This window comes from Bos mutus, chromosome 1 (assembly GCF_027580195.1).
Source record: "Bos mutus isolate GX-2022 chromosome 1, NWIPB_WYAK_1.1, whole genome shotgun sequence".
NCBI lineage: Eukaryota > Metazoa > Chordata > Mammalia > Artiodactyla > Bovidae > Bos > Bos mutus.
Window position 1 is genome coordinate 129,537,440 of NC_091617.1, and position 24,791 is coordinate 129,562,230.

General features: G+C 48.5%; 1 protein-coding gene across 7 annotated transcripts in view; it reads right to left on the reverse strand.

Moving 5' to 3' along the window:
- Positions 1-1,037: 1,037 nt before the first annotated feature.
- MRAS (muscle RAS oncogene homolog) overlaps positions 1,038-24,791 on the reverse strand; it is a 71,910-nt gene continuing 48,156 nt past the window's right edge. For all 7 annotated transcript variants that reach the window (XM_005908934.3, XM_070375674.1, XM_070375682.1 and 4 more), the window contains 4 exons: positions 13,085-13,238; positions 11,465-11,564; positions 5,992-6,071; positions 1,038-4,383 (listed from right to left, as the gene is read on the reverse strand). In XM_005908934.3, the coding sequence (XP_005908996.1) occupies positions 4,284-4,383; positions 5,992-6,071; positions 11,465-11,564; positions 13,085-13,238 (434 nt within the window). In that variant the 3' untranslated portion in view covers positions 1,038-4,283. The remainder of the gene's footprint in view (positions 4,384-5,991; positions 6,072-11,464; positions 11,565-13,084; positions 13,239-24,791) is intronic.

Consider the following 24,791-nt stretch of genomic DNA (forward strand, 5'->3'; position numbering starts at 1 on the left):
AGTTGAGGGACACAGGATCTTTTGCTGTGGCACATGGACTCTCTAGTTTGGGGCATTCAGGCTCTGTAGTTGTGGTGCGCAGGTACAGTTGTTCCAAGTCATGCGGGGTTTTAGTTCTGTGACCAGGGATCAATCCCATGTGCCCTGCATTGCAAGGCTAATCTTAATCACTGAACAACCAGAGTTAAGAATTTTGTCCTGATTTTGATTGAGTAGGACAGGACTAAAGGAGAACTATCAGAACATCCTTTGCCCTGCTCAGCGCCATATACCCACTACCCAGCCCAACGCCTGGCATGGGTGGAGTCCAATAAATCTGTGTGGAAGGAATGAATAGGCAGGCAGCCACACCACCCCTCCCCATTCTAGTCGACAGTCTTCTCTGCCCCCAGCCCAGAGGGGATGAGAAGTTTCCTCTAGCCCCCAAGTTAACCTACTTCAGCTGTCATCACCCAAAGAGTACCCAGGAAGGGATTTGGTCTCTATTCCCTGGGGAAAAAGACCCAAAGTTTTTTGCCAAGTACCCAACAGTTTCAATCAAAAGAGAAAAGAAATCACTTTATACAAAAGACTGTAATCTTACAGACGGGGGCAGGGGGCAGTTTCCATGAAAAGCAATGTCAGACAATCCACTTGGTGTCCTTTGCAAAGAGCATCATTTCTAAGATCTGTACTATGGATGCCACACTTAGCTTTAGCTTTTGTCTACTTAGGGAGCACACATCATTGTCCCATTCATAGGCAAGGAAGCTAAAGACTGAAGCAGGTAACTTAAAGGCATATAAAAGTCAGTGGCAGAGCCCGAAGGCAGGGCTGTTGGACATCAGGAGGCTGTGTCTCTAAACGAGTGCTCACCTGCCTTCATCCTCTGGCTCCACGCAGGACGGGGACATCACTCATAGCCACCTGTGGTTTCCTCCTTGAGTTAGATTTGCTCTGCAAGTGGGTGTCATTTTGGGCTGGACACTGACCACATACAATGTTCTTGTCATAACTTTAGGAATATTTGAGTAAGAGGAAATCAGACAGACAAGAGCTCCTCCGCTTTTCTTTATTAATGAGTTGGGATACACAAAGACTTAATAAAAGTTACACAAAAGGCTCAAGCTTCATCGAGATCTTCAGGCATCACTCGTTTCACGACCACGGCCACTAGCATAGACAATGGCTAACACTGTGTCATAGAAGCTGGGCACTCACAGGTGCTCAGCAATTCAAGTGTCTTTCATTCTAAGTAAACCCAACATGGAATCCCTACTCCAATGGGGGCTGCAAAGGGAGGGGACCTGGCTCTGGCTCTGGATTGACTGTAACACATCTGAGGGGCCGCTGAGGGGTCAGAGCTGCCGTGTGTTAGTGGGTCTTGTCTCCTGGGAACGGGAGACAGGCCACACTAGGCTCACAGGCACTCTCCACAAGGAGATGGGGCATGGGGTGGGGTGCACAAAGTCCTAACTGAAGCCATCCAGTGTCCCCTGTGAGGGGAGGTCAGTGGCCATTGCTCCAGGCGTGGGGGTGGGGAGGATGGCTCGGATCGCTTGCCCTCTAAGGGGAGAACAGGAGCCCTACTAAGTGAGGGGAGGGGCAGGATGTCAGAAGGAAATCTGTGAGCGCACAGTGACAAAGGCAGGGGGTGAAGGGATTTCAGGAATGGTGTGCTCCAGGGGGCATGAAGGTAGCACAATTCAAATTAAAAGCCAGTAGGAACACCAGAGTGTCACCAAAGACACAAGTCTCATTGGGCTCTGCACTCAGGGAGGAGCATGGCTACTGGTTTTCCAAACCGACCCTGCCAGGAGCCCATGTGCTGGGGGTACCACTGGGTACACTGTAACTCAGGCCTAGGTGGAAGCCGTCACTGCCCCAAGAGCCCACAGTTCTCCAAAATGTAGAGAACCTCTTTCAAAAGTGTTATTTACCCATCGCAGCTGTAGGGGAAATGAGGTCATGGGAAATGAAGGTGGACTATTAACTCAACAGGGACACTGCCGAAGGCCATCGTTTACCCAGTTTCTGCCTTCAGCATTGTGGGCTACGTGCTGAGTGCAGGAGAGATGCCCTGGAAGATGGGACTGGGGGCTGGGGTAGATGGCACGGCCCTAGTTGGGGGAGGGCCCAGAAGCAGCTGGAATCCCCTTGTCTGGTTACATTCACAGCTAAGGGCTTCATTCTAAGTCAATTGGTCTGCTTCCAACAAGACTCCCCAGTGCCACTGGGGAACCGCAGGCTCCACAGTGGTTAAGGGTGCTGATGGTGGTCCATGCCTGGGAACATTTCACAGCGGATATTGCCCCGTGGGCAAGGCTTCCTGGCCCGCTCCACCACTCTCTCCATCACCGCATCTCCATCCTTCCTTCTTCCCTCTGTCTTGCCTCTTCCTCATCTTCAGTTAACAGCTGCCACCCAACTGTACCTGGGCTGCTGGGATGTGGCCCAGAGGAGCATGGCAGTTGGAAAGGGCCTTGTCCTGTCAATGTTTAGAAGGCCCACTAACATTACGGGTCGTGGGAAGATCTGAATGCCTGAGCTGAATGTTGTTATCCTTCCTTTTCGACTCAGAAAAAAAGGGCCATTTAGACAAATCATGAAAGCTAATTTTCCAACAAATTATTTTGTTCAGCAGCAGAGTCACTCTTTGGCTATGCCCCCAGCCCTTCCCCCACGTTGCTGGTGACCTTGTTGAGTTAGGACCATAGCATATTTTCAAAACTAAAGAAGAATCCAGGTGTCTCCATGTCCAGCTGGGTGTTCACTTTCTCCAGAGTTTCTTTCTCCAAGTGGTGACCAGGCCACCTGCTAGGGATGTTCTAGTTTGCTTGGTGGCCTGATTTGTAACAGATAGAAAATAAGGTCACTAGCCGACTGCCTCATCTTCTGACTCTCTCTCCGGGGTGTGCTGTGGCTCCTGCTGCCCATCCGCCCTGCTCCACCCCACCCCACCCCATCTGGCTCATACCAGCAGCACCTGAGAGGCAGGTGGGCATTGTCAAGGAGCTGGGGGCTGGCCCCTTGTAGAAACAGGTGTAGGGGAGCCATGTCCTCACCCCAACCTTTCTTTCTCTTCCAATTATAGTAAAGATCCAAGAGGTTAATAAAAGTTTGTGCCAGAAAGGCAACCTGTAATACTAAGCTTGCAAATACTTCAAGGGGTTTTTGCTCATTTATTGGACTGAAGAAGTGAGTCAGTTGACTCAAAGGGAAAATGGCTTCGGGTCTTGGTGCTATTTTAGTAAGAACAGTATTGGATCATTTTTGGTGAAGACTTAGCACAAACTAGAATTTTCCAGATGGTGTCCATGTTAGCCGACTTCAACGTGGAGACCATTCACACCTGCTCAGTGAGTTTGTATCAGAGGCACCAGACACGCAGGTGACGGGAGAATGCTCTCTCACAGCTGCTGCGAAGAACACAGAACTCCACCCACAACATGTGAAAAAGAAACGAACACTTTCACAATGCCAGTCAGCTTGCTTCATGTATACATCTCCAGGTTAAGGCGAAGCCCTTTAAAAACTGATGTGCCAGCCCCTCTCCTCAGCAAAATAAAATTTTGTTTCATAATATCTGTATCCTGAACCACAGTAAAGCCTTCTGGGTAAACACATCTCCCTTCTCTCCAGTTTACAGGCTGTGAGTGGGGTCTGTTTCTCTTGAACCTCCAGCCACGGTCGCTGTGAACTTCCCAGTCTCTCGGTCACTCTACTTTCATAATGAGTTGAGTTTTGGCATGGCTGGGAAAATTCAGTTAAAAAAAAAAACCACAATATTCCAGACATGATATCGGAGAGGTCTGCTGAAGACTTGAAACTTCACCAGGCAGTGGGTACAGACCCCTTTAATAAAATAATAATCCCTAAAATAATTTAAAAATCTACAAAAGACACCCAGGCTCAGACACTGTGGACTAGGGGTGGGGTTGGGGGGAGCTTGATCATGGCTTGTTTTCGTACATGGAGAAACACTCCCACATCAAACCCACACTATGGAGTTCAGAGAAACAACACAGCCACGGAGAGAGGGAGGGACCGGACTGCGTCAGCACAGGGGCTCGGATGCTACTTTGCTCACTGCTGCCTCCTCGTCTCTGGTGAGACACCGGGCCACCTGTGCCCCTCCAGGAAAGCCAGACCCTACCTCCTCCCTGCCCTCCCTCCCTCTCTCCCTTCCTGTGCCAAGTCCTCGGGCCAAGGGTCATGGTTAGAATGGTCTTCAATGCAGTTAGGCAGTGGAGGGTCCCGAGGGCTGGCCAGTTCCTGGTCACTGTGCCCAGGGCCTCGGGCCATCACAATATCACGCACTGCAGTTTGTGGGTGCCCGTGGCCCGGTCTCCCCGCCATTTGGTTTTCTTCTTCTTCTTCTGGCTTTTTTCCGGAATCTGCTGCCTTTTGAGAGAAGGAAGGACAGAATAGCAATGTTACAAAGGGCCTTTGCTTCTCCCTGCCTTCTCCTCCCTTGCTCCTGGGCCTGTGACTGGGAGGTCAGCTCTGGTTCTGGATGGGGAGGGGTGGGGGAAGGGGGGTAGGGAGGGGACATCCTGGTCCTGGACGCTGGAGGAGGAAGGCCTGGTCTGGAAAGCATCTCTAAGGCAGGGAAAGTGGGAAGGGAGAGAGGGCAGAGCAAAACCTGCCATCCTACTGGTGAGATTTCCTGATACCATGCTATGGCTGCATTTATTTCCATCACATGTAACATCAAGCTATGTTATATGTCATACAATGTTGGCTTCTATGTATGTGTTTCATATTTTATTTTATTTTTTAAAGATTTTTTTTAATGTGGACCATTTAAAAATTCTTTATTGAATTTTTACAATATTGTTTCTGGCTTATGTTTTGGTTTTTTGACCAAGAGACATGTAGGAATCTTAGCTCCCTGACCAGGAATCAAACCCTTGCTCCCTGCATTGGAAGGTTAAGTATTAACCACTGGACCACCAGGGAAGTCCTGTTCATTTTTTCCCATGTCTAAAACCTGTCCTTGGAACTAGGAGGTCCATAACTAAGACATCACCCCCTCCGGGTGTGGTAGCATCTCCTAACAGCAGGCAAACACCCATGAGAAAATCATTTCATGAGTGCAGGACTCCCAGCTAAAGCATAAGGTGAAGGCTGCCAACCACAGTCCATGCTGGGGAATAATCAGAAAAGGAGGTTTTTGGGTGTGTGTGCATGAGTGTGAGTGTGTGCACGCACTGGGGTGGGGGCTGAGAGATGGCAGGTCAGGAAGCACATGGTTACAGCCTGCATGTGATTCCACAACTCTGTGACAGCCCTAGAGGTCCCCAGCATAAGATAACAGGCTAAATGCATGTCGTCTGCAAACCACTGATTAGGTGTCTCTGTAGGTTGAGGATTTGGGGAACAGGAAAGATAGAGGATGATGAGACCAGCCAGGAGGCTGTCTCCGTCATCTAAGCATGAGATGATGAAGCTTTACACCTAACTACACAAAAGAATGTACAAGAGACCATGGCTGGGGTTTCTGACAATCCTCGCAGACTGCCAGTGTGTGGGGGCTGGTGAGGAGACAGATGTGCGAAGCCTCTGTGACTGCAGCCTGGGAATCGGATGCTGGTCGTTCAGCTAGAATGTCAAGGGGTGTTCTGACATCAGGGAAGAGGGGAGGGCCTACTTTTTACTGAGCTGGCAGCTTTGGTGTCGGGAGAGCCTGGGATTGGATGGGGGAGGGCAGGATGGAGGCACTGCCCAAGGGGAGTCTGAGCTGCAGGATGAAGGAGATCCAGGGAGGAGGTTGCGTGGTACCTTGGGCAGGAGAGCACTTTGTTTGCTTGTGGCTCCATCCACAGGGAGTAGGGGAAGGCACAGGTGGGTGGGGAGGACAGAGAGAGATGGACAGAGGCATAAGAAACCCAGAACAAGGCCCAGAAGAGCCCAGCCTGGGCCTGGACAAGGTGCCCCCGTGCTCCTCCAGCCCTCCCTGTGCCCATCCTGCCGCAGAGGCCCTGCTTCCAGGTGGCGAGCCTCACTCACCTAATTACTCTAACCAGGTCGTGGAAGGCTTTGTCGACGTTGAGAGGTGGGTCCTTGGCACTGGTTTCTATGTACGGAATCTGGAAGGCAAAACGGGAGTCACTGAGATACACAAAGCCCTTTTCCCTAAAAAATGCAAAATTCTCAGAGTCCCCAAGGAACCCTGCAGAGCCCCCTGGCACCTACAATCTCAAGCCTTGGGTGGCTTCTCACTCTTTATTTACTTATTACTGCTTTACTTAGAAGCTGTGCGGATTTTATTTTTTAATTAATTTTTATTAGAGTATAGTCACTTTACAATGTTAGTTTCTGCTGTACAGCACAGTGGATCGGCTATATGTTTACATACAGCCCCTCTTTTTTTTGGATTTCCTTCCCATTTAGGTCATGACAGGGCATTGAGTAGAGTTCCCTGTGCGGTACAGTAGGTTCTCATTAGTTATCTATGGTTTCTCACTCTTTAAAGTTGAAAAGTTTTCCTGACGGCTTTTCTGACTCTCTCTTTTGTTCTTGGTTCACAGAGATATTTTGGGGTCCCCTAAAAATAGAATGAAAAAGACCTTTTTATACACTTGAAGACTAAAGACTGTTTCATTTATCAAACTGACGTATGTTCTGATTCTATTCACTTTCCTCCCCGAGGTCTCTTTCTGTGCCCTGGGGGATCCTGCCCCCCTTCCTGGGTCCTCCCGAGGGGATGTGGGTGGGAAAGGGGATGGCCCTGCGCAGGACTCTGCACCCTAGTGATTCTGGTGGTCTGTGCATCCCTTCTGGTCTCCAGCAGCCTGCCTGGCCCAGCTCTCTCTTGTGTGCATCTGTGAGCCCAGAGCTCAGTATGTTTACAGAAGGCTCATGTCTGCATGTTTAGGACTGAGGAGTCACCAGCCGGCTGGAGGGTGGCAGTAACTAGGAGACGTGGTTGAAGGGACCTCGTAGGGCCATGTCTACCCCAAGCCTTGGGCTGGCACAGCGAGGAAAACAAAGCTTCCATGAAGTCAGGACAGAGACTCCTCCTTTCACAGGGACCCCATAAAAGCGGGAGGCACACCCCCACTTTCCTACCAAGTAGAGAGAGTGTGGGCTCCAGACAGCACGCACTGGCCTCCCTAGATGAGATGCAGGCAAGCCAATCGTGATTAGACTGAAGAACTCTGGTATTTTTTGCAACTTTTTCCTGATTACAAAATTAAGACATTTCACTATTAACACATTGGAAAAAACACAGCAAAGAAAATAAAAATGACCGACAGGTTAAAGGCAGGGATAGGGTAAGTTGTCATCTTAGAGGAGGAGCAGGCTGTAAAGGATTGCCCAGAACACATCAAAAAGTACCTTCCCACCAACGACCATCACAGATCAGATGTTCACACATTGCTGTGGCTTGGAGCAGGGGCCTTGCTCTACTGACCCAGACACAAAGAGCAGAGCACAAAGGCCAGGGCTCAGACCTTCAGAATTTCCAAACTTCCATTCAACAAATATTTGAGCCTCTGATAACCCTGAGAGGAAACTGCCTGCCACTGAAGGCTATTAGATTGTAGGCTCCTCACTGAGGTGACTGTGGGCTGTTTAGCCTCCGAGGTCCCAATGTCCCCGACCTTGCTAATCCTCACGTTAACCCGCTGAGGTAAGCAAGTCAGCTATCCCCGTTTTGCAGCTGGGGAGACTGAGCTCATAGTGGTGATGTATTTGCCCAAGGCCACACAGCAGCCAGGGGAGACTCAAGATCTGGACCGGGAACACCTTCCATTTCCTGCCTGGCCTGACGCAGACAGGTAGGGGTGCTGAGGTGCACTACAGAGCCTCTTCTAAGCATGGTGGGCATCCCAGTAGGTCCCGGGAGCTGGAGTCCTAGTCGATCTTTTGAGGGCAGAGCAGTGTTCTCCCCTGTGGATATCCAGGGGGCAGGGACCTGCCCGGAGCCTCTTTGCATCCTGTAATCCTGCCAGCTCGCATGCCCCAGGTTCCTAGGGCCAGACCTCTGCTTCCTGCCTACCCCCTCACAAGCACACCAGCTGTAATATCTCTGGTCTCCAGACACTGCCACCTTTTTTCTGGGGGGGTTTGGCCTCTGCAGAAACACTGAGGTGCATTATCTGGGTTCTTAGAATTCTAAGATTTCGTAGTAACAACACTTAAACTAAGGGAAATCATGCAACAAATGGTAAGTAATACTGTTTGGCTCCACTGAAGGGCCAGGAAATGCCACCTTCTTACATTGAGTGGGGGTGACCTGCCTTGGTCAGCTCAGGAGGAACTTGCCTTATGAGCTCGAAAATTAGGACAGGCGCTAACAAGGTCATGTGGTCTAATGATAAATGGGGTTACAGCATTTGCTGTAAAAGCAACATTAGCTGAGACACTGGAGACCTGGGTTCCAGTGGGGGTAGGTGGGGTACGCCTCACCAGCCCCCTGTGTCTCATTCTCTGTTACCTGAAGAATGGGGCTGCTGCTACCCCCGCACTGCCGCCCTCCCCCCATCCTTACCCACCCACCCAGAAGGGGTCTGTGAAAGCCGTCAGCATCAGCTCACTGTGTGGAGCCTGAGTCTATGGGATGGGATAGCTCCTGGCCTCTCTCTGTTCAGGATGTTGGCTGGTAGACAGGTGGGTGCTTTCTGAGGCCTCAATCTAATTCTAAACCCAGCGGTCAGTTCAGTGCTCACCTGGAAACTTCTGAGCACACCTGTCTTGGTCGATCCCCCCCCTCTTCTTTGAGGCATGTCCTTTTCTTGGCTCTCAAGACCTCACTCTGGTCCTTACATATCACTGACCACTCTGTTGCTTTTCCTGTTTCAGCTCATCTCCCCACATGCATGGCACTGAACTGTCCCCAACCTCAATTCCAGGACTCTTGCCGTACCTACAGGGGTTTCATGACTTTTTTCCTCTTGGGTTTCAAGGCATTTTTTTCTTTTTCCATGTATATAAACATATAATTATATATGTACACATAAAATTGAGGTATGATTGACACACAACACTAATTTCAGGTGTACAACATAATGATTTGGTATTTGTTGTTGTTGTTCAGCCGCTAAGTCGTGTCCAACTCTTTGCCACTCCCATGAGCTTCAGCACACCTGGCTTCCCTGTCCTTCACTATCTCCTAGAGTTTGCTCAAGCTCATGTCCATTGGGTCAGTGATGCCATCCAACCATCTTGTCCTCTATCACCCTCATCGACTTCTGCCTTCAATCTTTCCCAGCATCAGGGTCTTTTCAAATGAGTTGGCTCTTCGCATCAGGTGGCCAGAGTATTGGAAGTTCAGCTTTGGCATCCGTCCTTCCAATGAATATCCAAGGTTGATTTCCTTTAGGATTGGTTGGTTTGATCTTGCTGTCCAAGGGACTCTCAAGAGTCTTCTCCAGCACCACAATTCAAAAGCAACAATTCTTTGGCACTCAGTCTTCTTTATGGTGCAACTCTCACATCCATACATGACTACTGGAAAAGCCATAGCTTTGACTAGACAGAACTTTGTTGGCAAAGTGATCTCTGCTTTTTAACACACTGTCTAGGTTTGTCATAGCTTTTCTTCCAAGGAGCGTCTTTTAATTTCATGGCTGCAGTCACTGTCCACAGTGACTTTGGAGCCCAAAAAAAGAAAATCTGTAGCTGTTTCCACTGTTTCCCCATCTATTTGCCGTGAAGTGAAGGGACCAGATGCCATGATCTTTGTTTTTGAATGTTGAGTTTTAAGCCAGCTTTTCACTCTCCTCTTTTATCCTCATCAAGAGGCTCTTTAGTTCCTCTTCACTTTCCGTCATTAGGGTTGTGTCATCTGCATATCTGAGGTTATTGATATTTCACCTGGAAATCTAGAGTTCCATGTCTGGTTCTAACTGTTGCTTCTTGACCTGCATACAGGTTTCTCAGGAGCCAGGTAAGGTGGTCTGGATTTCCCATCTCTCTAAGAATTTTCCACAGTTTGTTGTGAATCACGCAGTCAAAGGTTTTAGTATAGTCAGTGAAACAGAAGTAGATGGTTTTTTGGAATTCCCTTGTTCAGCCAGAAGTCAGGCCATGTCTCTCCTCACTCAGAACCTGCCAGTGGTCTCCCCCTCACTCTGAGTAAAAGCCCTTAAGGCCTTAACCCACTGCACCCCCCTTGCTCTGACCTCAGCTCCTGTTATTCACCCCTCCCGTTCCTTCTGCTCTGGCCTCCTTTAACTTCCCTGCTGTTCCTCGAACTCCCACAGCAGGTCTTTGGATTGCTGGATTATCCCTCTGCTGGAACATTCTTTCCCCAGATATCCAGAGGACCTACTCCCTCATCTCCAGTCAGTCCTGGCTGACATGCACCGTCTAGCCAGGCTCTCCCTGATCACCTATTTGTAGAAGTGTGCCCCTCCCACTCCACGTTCCCTCCTTCTCTCCCTAATTTACCTTCACCCAGAGCATGTTACCTTTGGACACTCTAATTTACTTTGTTTACTTATTTTTTAAAAAGCTGGATTTTTTTAAAATTATTTATTTATTTGGCTGCATTGGCTGAATCTTGGTTGCAGCATGTGGGATCTAGTTCCCTAACCAGGGATGGAACCCAGGCCCCCCGCATTGGGAGCTTGGAGTCTTAGCCACTGGACCACCAGGGAATTCCCTGCTTTGTTTATTGACTGTCTTCTGTCACTAGAAGTCAACACCTGAAGCATGGAGTTTTGTATCCCAGGACACAGGACGGTTGAATGAATATGTGAATGAACACAGAAGGCAGAGATAAGCAAAACTAACCCACAGTGACCCCTTTCCTCTACTCGCAGAGCTAGGCCCACTGGGCAGAGGGAAGCGATAATCGTGTAGACTTCCCGGGAGGCTAGGTGGATGTCTACATACCTGACTAATGAGGCCAGGGCATGGCTGGGCCAATGCAGGGGAGGGGTGGGAAAAAGCCCAGTGACCCCACCATCCAGTGGGTAAAGGGGCATCACAAGGAATAGAGAAAAAACTCAAAAAACTTAAAGATGTCTGCTGACATGCGCTGTGGGCTGGGCCAACCTGGGTTTGATCACTTCCAAGATTGTCTTCCAAGAAGACAGTAGTGCCTACCTCCACGTGTGGTAGCCAGGAGTAGATGCTCCCCCAACACAACGCCTGGCATGAGCAGGGCTCAGTGAAGGTGGCTGATCCGACGGTTCTGAGCACAGTCAGGTGCTGGCTTGGAGACAGAAGCCAGCTCTTTGCATGGCCCAGTGATGAACCTGCCGCATCAGGGCCAGGGCCAGGGCCCTCCCCAGAGCAGGGCCTCTACTGACTGACAAGGACGTGCTTTCTCTCTAGGTTGGCATCTTCTTTCACAAAATATCCCACACTGCACATGCTCCATTGCTATGGAATCCAGCCCATGACCTAGGATGTCTACGTGCCATTCCCACAGACCGGGACTGCAGGAGTGAGGTGACACTGACATCCCCTGAGCCCCCCACTCCAACACACACACACACACACACACACACACACACACACCACCTACATTGTGTTTGGTCGCCATTTCTTTTCCTTGTTCCCTGGTGATTTTCCTCAAATGCATCAGATCGACCTTGTTGGCCACGAGGATCATCGGGAATGACTCCCTGGGGAAAAAAGGAACAGCACCTCGTGAGCTTCCCCTGGTGAATGCGGGGCACCCTTGCCTCAGGCCTGACAGAGCCCACAGCACCTCCCTATGGGCCTGAGGCTGACTTCAGAGCCTTTCCTTCCACATCTCCAGGGATGGAAGAGGGGCCTGCGGGTGCTGGCTGTCTTGGTTTGAAGCCTCATGCCTGTTGCAAGGTGAGTGGGGACCCTCCTGGGAACCCTGTGGCTTTACACTCCCTGGGCCAGTGGCTGGGTTCCTGGGCCCACTTCCTCCCATCTCCCAGTCACCGTGACACATGCCCCTGCAGGCCATCATGCTGTGGCCATCAGCAAGGACTCGTGAAGAGCACCAGGGCCAGGGGTGGGCACACAGCTGCCCCTCAACAATGGCGGCTACAAAATCAGGATGGCTCCCAGGAGAGTCAGGAAGGGATCTGGAGTCATGTCTGCCTGAAAGTTTCTGAAGGACACGTGTGGCCACACTCCTGTCCCAAAGTCAATGAAATGCCCATCTCACAGCATCTTTGTCAGCAGTGAGTATTTTCATTAAGAAGTTGCAATTTGATGGGTGAAAAATGGTACTTTATCCTGTTTTCTTACACTTCTTTGATGAGCAAGAAAGTTGAATATCTTCCCACATCTGTGTCATTTATGTTTTCTCTTTAGAGATTCCTATAGTCAAGGGTTTAATGCACATTTATCTCTTAGAACTTTGTGTGTATGTACGTGTACATGTATGTAAGCATCTTTATCTCGAAAAGTTACTATCACTTTGCCTTTAAGATAGGTGTTAACTGGACTTTTCAAATTCACTGAGATTTGGTCAAATCTCCTATTAGTTTGTCCTTTTGTTTTTATACTAACCTCTTTAAGAGCTGGTTAACTGAAAAGACCAGTTGGACTTACAAAAATTTCAAATTATTTAATTACTCCACATTATGCTAAGGAAAACTTGAGCCATTAACTGTTGCTATTGTTTAGTTGCTAAGTCGTGTCTGACTGACTCTTTGTAACCCATGGACTGTAGCCTGCTAGGCTCCCCTGTCCATGAGACTTCCCAGGCAAGAATTGAACCTGCATCTCCTGCATTGGCAGGCGGATTCTTTACCATTGAGCCATCTGTTAAGCCCAAGCCTTTAATTAGAGGCTTATAAATCTCACAGTCAAATGTGATTTAACCAATTACAATGTACACTGGAGAGAAAATTCACTTTTTCTTTGGCTGTAATAAAATTTGGTTAAATTGGAGCTGAAAAACAGATGTTATTTATGGTTCCTTGAGTCATCAGTGGGGACAGTTAAGGCAAGATGGGAGGGAGCCAACCCCTCGAGGCTGTGGATGCATGTCGACCCCTCTGCCATGTAGAAAGGACTGGGGTGGGAGCTGGTGGGAGTTGGAGGAACCAAGGGCTGAATTCAGCTCTGCTCCTTGAACCTCAGCTTTCACCTGAAGATCTGAGAGAGACAGACAGACAGAGCCTACCCTGAGCCAGGCATGGGGTGTCCCAGCCCTCACCTGTCCTTGACGCGAAGGATGAGCTGGTGGAAGCGGTCCACGTGCTCGAAGCTGGCCTTGTCCGTGACCGAGAAGACGATGAGGAAGCCGTCCCCTGTGCGCATGTACTGCTCCCGCATGGCGCTGAACTCCTCCTGTCCGGCTGTGTCCAGAACTGCGGTGGGAGGAGGCCATTCAGGGGCTGGCACCATCCATCTGGGAGCCCCTGGGGCCTGCAGACCCCCAGGCTACAGCTGCGCCCCCTCGGGGTGGCTTCATGGAGCTGTCTCCACGAGGCCTGGGCTGTGCTGTCAGGAACCAGCAGGGCCTCAGGCACCTCAGTGTGAGGCTCTGACTGACTTATCTGTGGACCCACTGATTCTGCCCCATTAAGGCTCCCTGGGCCTTAATTCTCTGTCTGAAGAAAAAGCCTCATGAAGTCAGTGGTCACTTCTGTGGCAGAACTCCTCAGGAGTCCCCAGACCTGGGCCTGGAGCCCTCAGCAGCCTTTACAAGCTGAGTCTTGGGGAGGTCACTGACTCTCTGAGTCCTTGTTTCTTCATTTGTAAAATGGACACAGTGCCTCTACTTGGCAGCCCCTTGGAAGGAGAGGCCCTGGACCAGCTTGCGGGAAGCCCGAAGAGGCCTTCCCAGGTCAGAAAGGGTCCCCAGCCCTGTGTGCAGGGGACCAGGGGACAGGGCAGCCCCCTGAGAGCCAGGGCCTTTGTCGCCAAGGATGAGGCTGCTGCAGGCCTCCTGAGATCTGGGAACTGAGGCAGCTGGGGAGACAGAGGCTGGGGAGACCATCTCCCCAAAGGCTCTTCCCCTCACCTTCCCCAGTTCCCCACCCCATAAGCCTATTCTCCAGAGATAAAGGTTCTCCCTGATTGTTTCAGAGGTCACAGCCACAGCTGGGGGGAGGCTCTCTTTAGACCTGCAAGCCTGACAGGCTCCAGGCCCATGGGGGTTGTGAAATTTAAACCCTTCAGCGGCTTGCAAACTTCTGCTGCCTGCCACCCCTCCCCATTCCCCCAGCTCTCTACCTCTGACCACACACCTCGCCTCTCCTGGAGGCTGTGGAGCAGTTGGTTACAGATTCTGAAGCCGATTCTGGTCTGAGTCTGGCTCCTCATTCCCAGAGTATGACCCTGTGCAAATTCACTTCTGCTTCCTGTTCCTAAAATGGGGCTGGTCAGGGCTGTCCTGAGTTAATATACTAAGGCCATTAGAGCAGCGCTGACACAAAGAAGTCCCTTAGGAGCGTCTGCTATGAGTATCTATTCTCTCCTGGGGCTCCTTTCCTCAGCCCTTCCTCCTCCCTGCTCCTCTTGCCTTGGTGAGCTGATACTGATTCACAGAATACTGCTGCCTCAGCCCCGACTCTCCACCCCCATAGAGGCCCTTCATGGCTCTGTTCTCACTGTCCATTTAAAAGGCCCCTAGCTGGGCTGTCCGTTCCCAGAGGCAGGGACCTGATTTGTGTGTCCCCCATCTACTCGGAGCCTGGCATAAACAGCACTCAACAGTAGCTGAGTGAATTAATGAATGTGAAGTCTATTCACTTTCCTTCGCTCATTTATTCAAGAAATATTTGAGCATCTACTGTGTGTCTGGCAGTGCTCTAGGCACTATGCATACAGGGGAATGGGGCAAAATCCTTGCTCTCATGTGACTTACAATCTAATAGGAAGACAGATAAACGAATGAATGGATACTGTAATTTCTAGTAAAGATGGGTACATACTAGGAACAGTAGCGCCAGTTGGAGGTATCTGGTAGAAGTTGGTGTCATTTTGGATAGGGAAGGATGGCATCTCTCCTTCTCCTTTAGGAGAAGCTTTTGAGCAGTAACTAAATGATGGGGGTAGGGGAGCCATGTGGCCAATGGCAAGAGCATTCCGGGCTGAGGGAACGTGGTGGGTGGAGGTGGGCAAAGGCAGGCTGGCTGAACTGGGGAAGTGGAGGGACTGGTGAGTGGAAGATGGGGGGAGGTGGGGCAGGTCAAGGGTGGGTGGGACTGCTGCATCTGGGTAAGGCTGACTTCATTCACTGCAGAGACTGGGCAAAAGAGAGAGATGATCTATAGGACATTTGAGAAGTTTACCCTGGCGGTTGGGGAAATCCAGACCAAGAGTAGAAGCAGGGGTACTAGGTAGGCGGTTATGCAGTAATCCAGCAAGACAAGACAGAGAGCAGGACTGAAGGTGGGGTGAGGTGGCTGCTGTGAGAAGTGGCCCGATTCAGGCCACTATCTAGGACAGAGCCAACAGGAGCAGGGTGTTCTGGAGGGAAACATGGGGATGGGGGTGGTGAGAGAGAAGAGCATTGAGGCTTGTGGCTGTTTGGGGGCTGAGCCAAATGAATGGTGGTATCATATCCTAAATGGGGGAAGATGGTGAATAACAGGGTTGTGGGGGGGGGCCTCAGTTTCTGACACACTTCAGAACCTCTCAGACATGTATGTAGGACTTCAAACAGGCATTTGGAGACTTAAGTCAGAAAACTAGAAGAGGGGCAAGAGATACAGACGTAGGAGTTGCCAGTGTGTGGACGGCCAGGAAAGCCATAGCACAAGCTAGTCAGGACCCCCAGGAATCCACATCTTAGGCAGACACTGTGAGATCAAGCCTGAGAAAGTGACCTTGTCCCCACAGCCTGTCACCCTGCACATCCCCCTGAGTCACTCAGCAAGGCAGAGGGGCAAGGCTTGGTGGACACACGGACACAAGCTGTACCCCACACATAAGAGCCTGGGTCTCCTCATGTATGAAAGCAGGGCGGGGCTCCTGGGTCTTCAGGTCCTTTAAGTTCTGACATCCTAGAATTCTTTGGTTTGGATATTAATGATAAATGAAGGGGTTAAGAAAATAAGATCTACAGCTGAGGACCAGCGGGGAGACCGAGGCAGTTTCCCCAATTTCCTTGGGAGGAGGGATGAAGACTGACCTTCACCCAGAGGGAGTGAATCCCACTCAGAACTGCAGTCAACAAAACAGATGCAAATGGCGTGGATTTGACTAAAGTGGGAATGGCAAGGCCTGAACTGAACAGCAGAAGACATTCAGGTAATATTGTAACTCATGTATGCACAGATTTTGAGGGTATATATTACCTGAAACAAAAATAGAGATCTGGGATATCTACAAACACCATCATTCGGAATAAAAAAAAAAAAAAATTCAACAGGGAGTTGAAAATCAAAATGGACCCCTCTAGAAAGGAAACACAGTCATTCCAGACATCAATTGCCTTATAAATTACATTCTCCACGCTTTCTAAAAGAATTCCTGGAGGATATACTCCAGCAAAGTGAAAAATAGATCCATGAAAAAGAAAGATGAGTGGTATTATAAATGATGTCAACAGTGGTATGCAAAGGAAACAGAAAAACCTGAGTTAAGTTTCAACACATATTATAATACATATTATAAAACAATTTGAAGACAATGAAGGACAATTTAGAACTAAAATCTATGATGATCCATATGTGAGGGTAGGGGCTGGGAAAAATAAGTTATCATTAATAAATACTAAAGTTCTTGCCTCATTTGGGAAGAGTCTAAAGATACTGATTACATCCAGATGTTGATATAAAAATGTAAGTATACACACATATATATACAATATTAGAATAATCACCCAAGATAAGACTCAAAACTTCCTAATCATTAGAGGAAAGAAAAACAGGATAAAGTAAATGAGACCAGTTCAATGAAAGGCAAAAATAAACTATACACAGAGTTCCCTGGTGGCTTAGTAGTTAGAATTCCGGATTTTCACTGCCATGGCCTAGGTTCAAGCCCTGGTTGGGGAACTGAGAGCCTGTAAGCCACACAGTATGGCAAAAAAAAAAAAAAAAAAACAGAAACAAAAAACTATACACAAATAAGAAAGTTTAAAACGTAGACATGAAATAAGATGGCAGAAATAAATCTACAATGAATGACAGCAAATGGGTTAAATTCACCTATTAAAAGCAGATACTCAGTACAAAATCCACTTGTCTGCTACTATAAAAGACATGTGTAAAACAAAATGACACAGAAGAAATTAAAAATGAAAGGATAAAAAAGGATATGCCAAATGGCATTAAAACATGTATAATGTCATATGTGAAATGAATCGCCAGTCCAGGTTTGATGCATGATACAGGATGCTCAGGGCTGGTGCACTGGGATGACCCAGAGGGATGGTATGGGGAGGGAGGTGGGAGGGGGGTTCAGCATGTGTACACCTGTGGTGGATTCATGTTGATGTATGGCAAAACCAATGCAATATTGTAAAGTAATTAGCCTCCAATTAAAATAAATAAATTTATATTAAAAAAAAAGGATATGCCAGTCACAGGCACCCACAAAACAGAATTCAAGACTAAGGCATTAAATAGAACAAACCAGAGTATTTATAATGGGAAAAAGTACAGCATCAAAAAGTGTCAAAGTCATGAGTCATAAATATATAAGAATATTGCCTAAATTATATGTATATGTATAAAAAACTGATTTTTTAAAACCGTAGGAACAGACAGATCCCACAATCATTGTGGGAGAATTGAACAGTCTTTCCTTAGAGATAGAACAAGTCACTCCCCAAATAATGATCTATCATTAAATAACACAATTCAAAAATGTAAACCGAGAGACTGAAAGAACAAACTTTACATCCAAACCATAAATAAATATTTTCAAACACATGTGAAACAGTCATAAAAATTGGCTATATATTAGGTCATAAATAAAAATGTCAACAAATTCCAGAAGGCAGAAGTCATATGGAACATCTTTTGCACTATAAGATCAGAAATGAACAGTAACATGATTCTAAAAGAAACTATCCACTTGAAAAATCTAAGAAGCTATAGTGCTCTATGGTGTGGTGGTGGTTTAGTCACTCAGCGGTGTTCGACTCTTGCAACCCCATGGACTGTAGCCCTCCAGACTCCCCTGTCCATGGGATTTTCCAGGCAAGAATACTGCAGGGGTTGCCATTTCCTTCTCCAAGGGATCTTCACAACCCAAAGATGAACCCTGAGTCTCCCCCATTGCAGGCAGATTCTTTACCAACTGAGCCAACAGGGAAGCCCATAGTGCTCTGTAACTCTTCAGTAAAAGAGAAAAGTGAAGCAGAGATTACAGACAATTTAGAATTGTATCATAAACAATTATAAACCCCTATACTTTGAGACCAGAGTGGTACTCAGAGGAAAATTACAGCTTTACATGTACTTTTAAAAACAAGAAAGACTGAAAAGTAACTAAGCATTTAAACCAAAAGGCTAAAAAGAAAAAATAAAATAAAACCAAAGAAAGAAGAAATTGTCAATAAAAGTAGAAATTAAGAAAATGGGAAGAAGGAAAAAGTAGCTGATATCTAAAAATCAAAAGCTGATTCTTTGAAAACTAATTAAAAAAAAACCTTTAGGAATTCTTATCAGAGGAAAAAGAAGATATATGGAATGAGAAAAGGCCCCTGTCTATGGATATAGATAAATATTTAATTATGAGAGAAAACTATCTACAGTTTTATAGCAATAACATTTTCAACTCTTTATTTAACTTAAAATATAAATGAACAAAACTGGCTCAGAAAATATGTAAAACCCAAATAGGCCAATACTTATCAGTGAAATTGAAGAGACAAAACTATTCTGTGAGGAGCACAAAGCTAGTTTTATAATCAACGTGGCTCAGTGGTAAAGAAGCTGTCTGCCAGTGCAAGAGATGTGGGTTTGGTTCCTGGTTCAGGAAGATCCCTTGGTGAAGGAAATGGCAACCCACTCCAGTATTCTTGCCTGGAAAATCCCACGGACAGATGAGTCTGGCTGGCAACAGTCCATGTGGTCACAAAGAGTCAGACACAACAACCAAACAACAACAAGAACAATACAGACCTTTCTAGCTCATTATAACAACTTAGCATAATCCTAATAACAACCTGGACAGAAATAGCACATGGGCATGTAGTGACTGCCAGGCCCGGACCACCTTTGGGGGACAGAAGTAGCCTGCATTGTGACCCTATCTATGAGGTACAGCCATTCACTTGCCAATTACTTTCTGAGCACTTATTTGGTGCTAAACCACTGTGCTGCTTGGTACTTTGGGTGGTTAAAGAATAAGATGCATCTCCTTTTCCGGGTACTTAAGAGGCCAGTTGGGCTGATACTTAAAAAATAATACAGGACAGAACAACGGACTGGTTCCAAATTGGGAAAGGAGTACGTCAAGGCTGCATATTGTCACCCTGCTTATTTAACTTATATACAGAGTACATCATGTGAAATGCCAGACTGGATGAAGCACAAGCTGGAATCAAGATTGCCGGGAGAAATATCAATAATCTCAGATATGTAGATGACACCACCCTTATGGCAGAAAGTGAAGAGGAACTAAAGAACCTCTTGATAAAAGTGAAAAAGGAGAGTGAAAAAACTGGCTTAAAACTCAACATTCAAAAAACAAAGATCATGGCATCAGGTCCCATCACTTTATGGGAAATTGATGGGAAACAATGGAAACACTGAGAGACTGTATTTTCACTGCAGATGGTGAGTGCAGCCATGAAATTAAAGACACCTGCTCCTTGGGAGATAAGCTATGACCAGCCTAGACAGCATATTAAAAAGCAGAGACATTACTTTGCCAACAAACGTCTGTTAAGTTAAAGTTAAAGCTATGGTTTTTCCAGTAGTCATGTATGGATGTGAGAGAGTTGGGTCATAAAGAAAGCTGAGCACTGAAAAATTGATGCTTTTGAACTGCGGTATTGGAGAAGACTCTTGAGAGTAACTTGGAGTGCAAGGAGAGCCAACCAGTCCATCCTAAAGGAAATCAGTCCTGAATATTCATTGGAAAGACTGATGTTGAAGCTCCAGTACTTTAGCCAGCTGATGCGAAGAACTGAATTGGAAAAGACCCTGATGCTGGGAAAGATTGAAGGCAGGAGGAGAAGAGGACAACAGAAGATGAGATAGTTGGATGACATCACCAAGTTGATGGACATGAGTTTGAACAAGCTCCCAGAGTTGGTGATGGACAGGGAAGCCTGGCATGCTGCTGTCCATGGAGTCGCAGAGTCGGACACGACTGAACTGAACTGGACAGAAAATGATACATGTTATTGGAGACCTAGAGGAGGGGTGGGTCCCTTCAACTTAGAGGGATAATGGAAGGTTTTAGTGAGGAGAGGGCATTTATTGGAAGAACAGAAACGGACATAAAAAGACAGAGCCTGGGGAAAGTCCTCCTAGGCAGGGGAACAGCAGAAGCAAGGGCCCAGGGGCTGGAAGGGAAAGAGCAGTAACGAGGCTGGCACGCTGGGGAAAAGGCCTGTGCCGGAAGAGGTGGGAGAAAGAGGAGACGGGAGGTCAACGGATGGGCCCTCGGATTCTAAACTAAGATGTCAGAACTTGGTGGTACTGGGGAGCTATTGAAGATTCTGAGGGAAGAGATATAGTCAGAGGAGAGTGAGTGAAGGAAGCGCTGGTGAAGAGGTGGAGGAGGGGCCTGGACAGAGGCAACCAGGGTGGAAGAGATAGAGGGTGTGTGCTTCAGATAGAGGGAAAGGAATGAACGGGGCGCCCCAAGGACACGGAACACAGGGATGGGAGCCAATGGAGACTGCAGACTGACTTGGGCCCTAGGAGGGGAGGGCAGGTACAACCAGGGAGGATGTGGGGGCTGAGCTGAGCCTTGTCTGGTTTGGGATCCACCCCTCACCCACCTTTCCCCACCACACACATCCTGCAAATGCCTGGTCACAGGCCCCTTGTAAGGGGCCTGCCTCCAAGAAGAAAATGGGCAGCTGTGCTTTAAAAAAAAAATCATGATTTTGCCTGTATCCCTCATGCTTGATGTCATGAAGGTAGGAGGACTCCTGAGACAGAAAGTATTAGTCACTGTGAGAGGGGTCCTGCCAATGTGTGCGTGTGAGAGACAGACAAAGGCAGAGACAGACAGAGGCAGCCAGCCTGGAGAAGGAGCGAAGAGAGAAAGAGATTCTGGCAATAGAGCGGGTCAGGGCTGTGCACTCCATCTGCCCTGCTCCAGGCTTCCCACCCGGGGGTGGATGACCCTGCAGTGTTGCTGAAGAAGATTTAAGTGGATACCCTGGAGTTGTTCTTGGGTCTGGTGGATTCTAGAAGCCAAGCCCACATGCTGGCAGGGATGGGGTCCCAGCATGCAGGCAGCACCAGCCTGGGTCCCTGCTAAGCCCTCCCTTCCTAACCCCTCCCTGCTCCCTCCTTATCCCTCCCCCTTCTCCTCCAGGGCTCCTAGAGGGAGACAAACACTTGGAGAGGGGTCTGGGGCTCTGACACTGGCCCACAGCCAGGGTACAGTCCAAGCTCTTTGGCTAAAAGTAGTCCTGTCCAGTGTATTCCGACTGATGTCAAGCACTGAGCTGAGACTTTATACAACTCATCTGTCCTCGCAGTCCTCTTCATGGCCCTGGAAAGGAGGTATTACTGTCCCCCTAGTACAGATAAGAAAATTGAGGCCCAGGAAGTTAAAGGATCTGTTCAAGGCCACATGCTGGGGAGAAGGTCACCCTGGCTCCCCAAGACCCAACTGCCTCAGCTCGTTCAGGCTGTCTGCTTCAACCAGAGGGTGTGGATCTGACCAGCTGTGCCTCAGATCCAGGCCCTTGCCTAGCCATGACCTCCGCCAGAATGCCCACACAGGGCTCCCCCAGAAGGGCTGCAGCCCCTCTCCTTTCCTGAGGGCCCTGGCCTCTGATCTCCTTCTTTGAACCCTTCCTGTTGCACGTGGCTCTGGTTCCTCCAAGCCTCTGCTCAGTTCCCCACTAGGTACAGCCCCAGAGGGTGCAAGTCTGGCTTTCATTTCCCTGGGTCCCCCAAAAGCTTCAGCACCCAATGAAGGCTCAAAAAATATTTGCAGAATGACTGGACAGATCACACGCACGCTACAGGAAATGCAGTTATTGTGTTCAAACAACCCACGCCAGCTGCAAGGGAAACCACTAAAACAGACTTTTAAAGCCCTATAACTCACCCTTCAGAGTGAAGTCAGTGTTCCGGAATATGAAACAATACAGATGATAATTTCTAGAGATACCATGCCTCCAAGGACCGACGTCTCTCATCCCAAGGTCCACCTTGGGAGGCAGGAGGGACTGTGTCCAATTTCACAGGGCAGTCAGGCAGGGAAGCCTGGGCTCTGCCTGGGAAAAGACTCCCATTAAAAAATGCCAGTTTGTTGAGGATCAATAGTGATGAGGGTTCCCCTTTGGGGTAGGCTGGGTGCCTGGCAAAGGGCTTGATGCATCAACCAGCCACCATGTCCAGGAAAAGGGCTGCTCTTTCCTTCTCCGAAGCACTGGCCCAGCATGTTGAGCCAGGCAGCTCTAAGCGGGAGGGAGCTAAAATCCTGTGGCAGGCGCCGGCTGGCTCCTTGGCAATGGGGGAAGATTCCCTCTGGCAGTGGCCCCAGCCTTGACTGGCTGACATCAGGGGAGACTGCTGGCCACCGGCCCCAGGGAACAGTTGTCTTCATGACCACACTACTGCAGCTGGGGGATGGAGGGATGGGGGTAGGTCTTGGGAGACGCTTTCATGAGGCCCACGAGACCCCTGACTTGGTGGGCATGTTGCATGTGAGGGGTCCATGACTTTGTGGGATTCTAAGAGGAGCCTGGACCTCCCCCCAATCCCGCCTCAATGTCACTCTCAGGGAGGGAAGAGAAGATAGAGGGCAGGGAGCAGCAGGGGACTCACCAGTGTAACCAGGGACCCAGGAGTATCCCAGAGACAGACAGGGCCCAGGAAGGGAGAGAAACAGGAAGGCGAAGCACTGTCCTGGGATCCCGTTTCCATCTCACAACCACAGGGATGTGGGGGGTTTACAGGGGAAGAAACTGAAGCAGGCAGGGTTGGGACTTGCCCAGGTTCCTGCTGTAATGAGCAGCAGAGGCAAGATCTGAACACAAGTGTGTCTGGGCCTGGCCTGGCTCTGCTCCTGGCTCTGCCTGTCTCCATGGCCTGTGAGGACGGGCAGGCCCCATAGGAGGGGTGAGGACAGAACCCCTGAGGTTTGTGGGGATGGAAGACAAAAGCCTGAGGGCTATGCCTCCTCCCCCACCGCCACCTGGTTACCCCAAACCTCTACCTGTTCCACACCTGCCCCTGGGCAGCCCCGCAGAGCCAGGAGGAGAGAGCCCGGGTACACTGGCCTAGTTCCCCCAAAAGCAGTTCCTAGGGCATCCTTAGAGCACCCAATAAATCTACAAGAGCCCTACCAGTCCGTCCATTCTCCAGCTGCTGTTTTCCACTATGTCCTCAATCCTCCAGCTTCCACTGCAGCTGAAGGTCTAGAACAGATCAGCAGGAACTAGAGTCCACAAGCTTCCAAACCAACCCGCCTCAGGGACAGAGCAAGACTCACCTACTGTGGGTGAGGAAGGTAAAGGGGTGCAGCCACTTCAGAAAACAGTGTGGCAGCTTCTCACAATGGTATATGCAGAGTGCATCATGTGAAATGCTGGGGTGGATGGAGAACAAGCTGGAATCAAGATTCCAGGGAGAAATATCAACAACCTCAGATACGCAGATGACACCACCCTTATGGCAGAAAGTGAAGGGGAACTAAAGAGCCTCTTGATGAAAGTGAAAGAGGAGAGTGAAAAAGCTGGCTGAAAACTCAACATTCAAAAAACAAAGATCATGGGATCCAGTCCCATCACTTCATGGCAAATAGATGGGGAAACAGTGAGACACTTTATTTTCTTGGGCTCCAAAATCACTTTATATGGTGATTACAGCCATTAAATTAAAAGACACTTACTCACTAGAAAGAAAGCTATGACCAACCTAGACAGCATATTAACAAGCAGAGACATTACTTTGCTTACAAAGGTCCATATAATCAAAGCTATGGTTTTTCCAGTAGTCATGTACAGATGTGAAAGTTGGACCATAAAGGAGGCTAAATGCCAAAGAATTGATGCTTTTGAACCGTGGTGTTGGAGAGAGTCCCTTGGACAGCAAGGAGATCAAACCAGTCAATCCTAAAGGAAATCAACCCTAAATATTCATTGGAAAGACTAATGCTGAAGCTGAAGCTCCAGTACGTTGGTCACCTGATACAAAGAGCCCACTCATTGGAAAAGATCTTGATGTTGGGAAAGATTAACAGCAGGAGGAGAAGGTTGGATGGCATCACTGACCCAATGCACCTGAGATTAAGAAAGCTCTGGGAGATGGTGAAGGACAGGGAAGTCTGGCCTGCTGCAGTCCATGGGGTTGCAAAGAGTCAGACACGACTGAGCGACTGAACAACAACAACACAATGTTAAACACAGACTTACCACTCGACCCAGCAATTCCACTCCTAAGGTGCATCCGAGAGAACTGAAATCATGTCCACACGAAAACTTGCACATGACTGTCCACAGAAGCATTCTCCATCACAGCCCCAAAATGGAAACAACCCAAGCGTCCACTGACTGATGAATGGATAAACAAAATGTCATCCCTCCATATACAGCTGACCCTTGAACAGCACAGTTGTGAACTAAGCAGGTCCATCTATATTGGGATTTTTTCCAATAAATATACAAAATGATATGTACAGAACATTGTGTGCAAGACTTGTATTGAAGTGGATAGTCTGTCCTTACATTAGGCATACGGTGAGTGATATTTAAAATCAATAACGTGTTGGGCTTCCCTGCTGGATCAGTGGTTAAGAATCTCCCTTGCAATGCAAGGGAT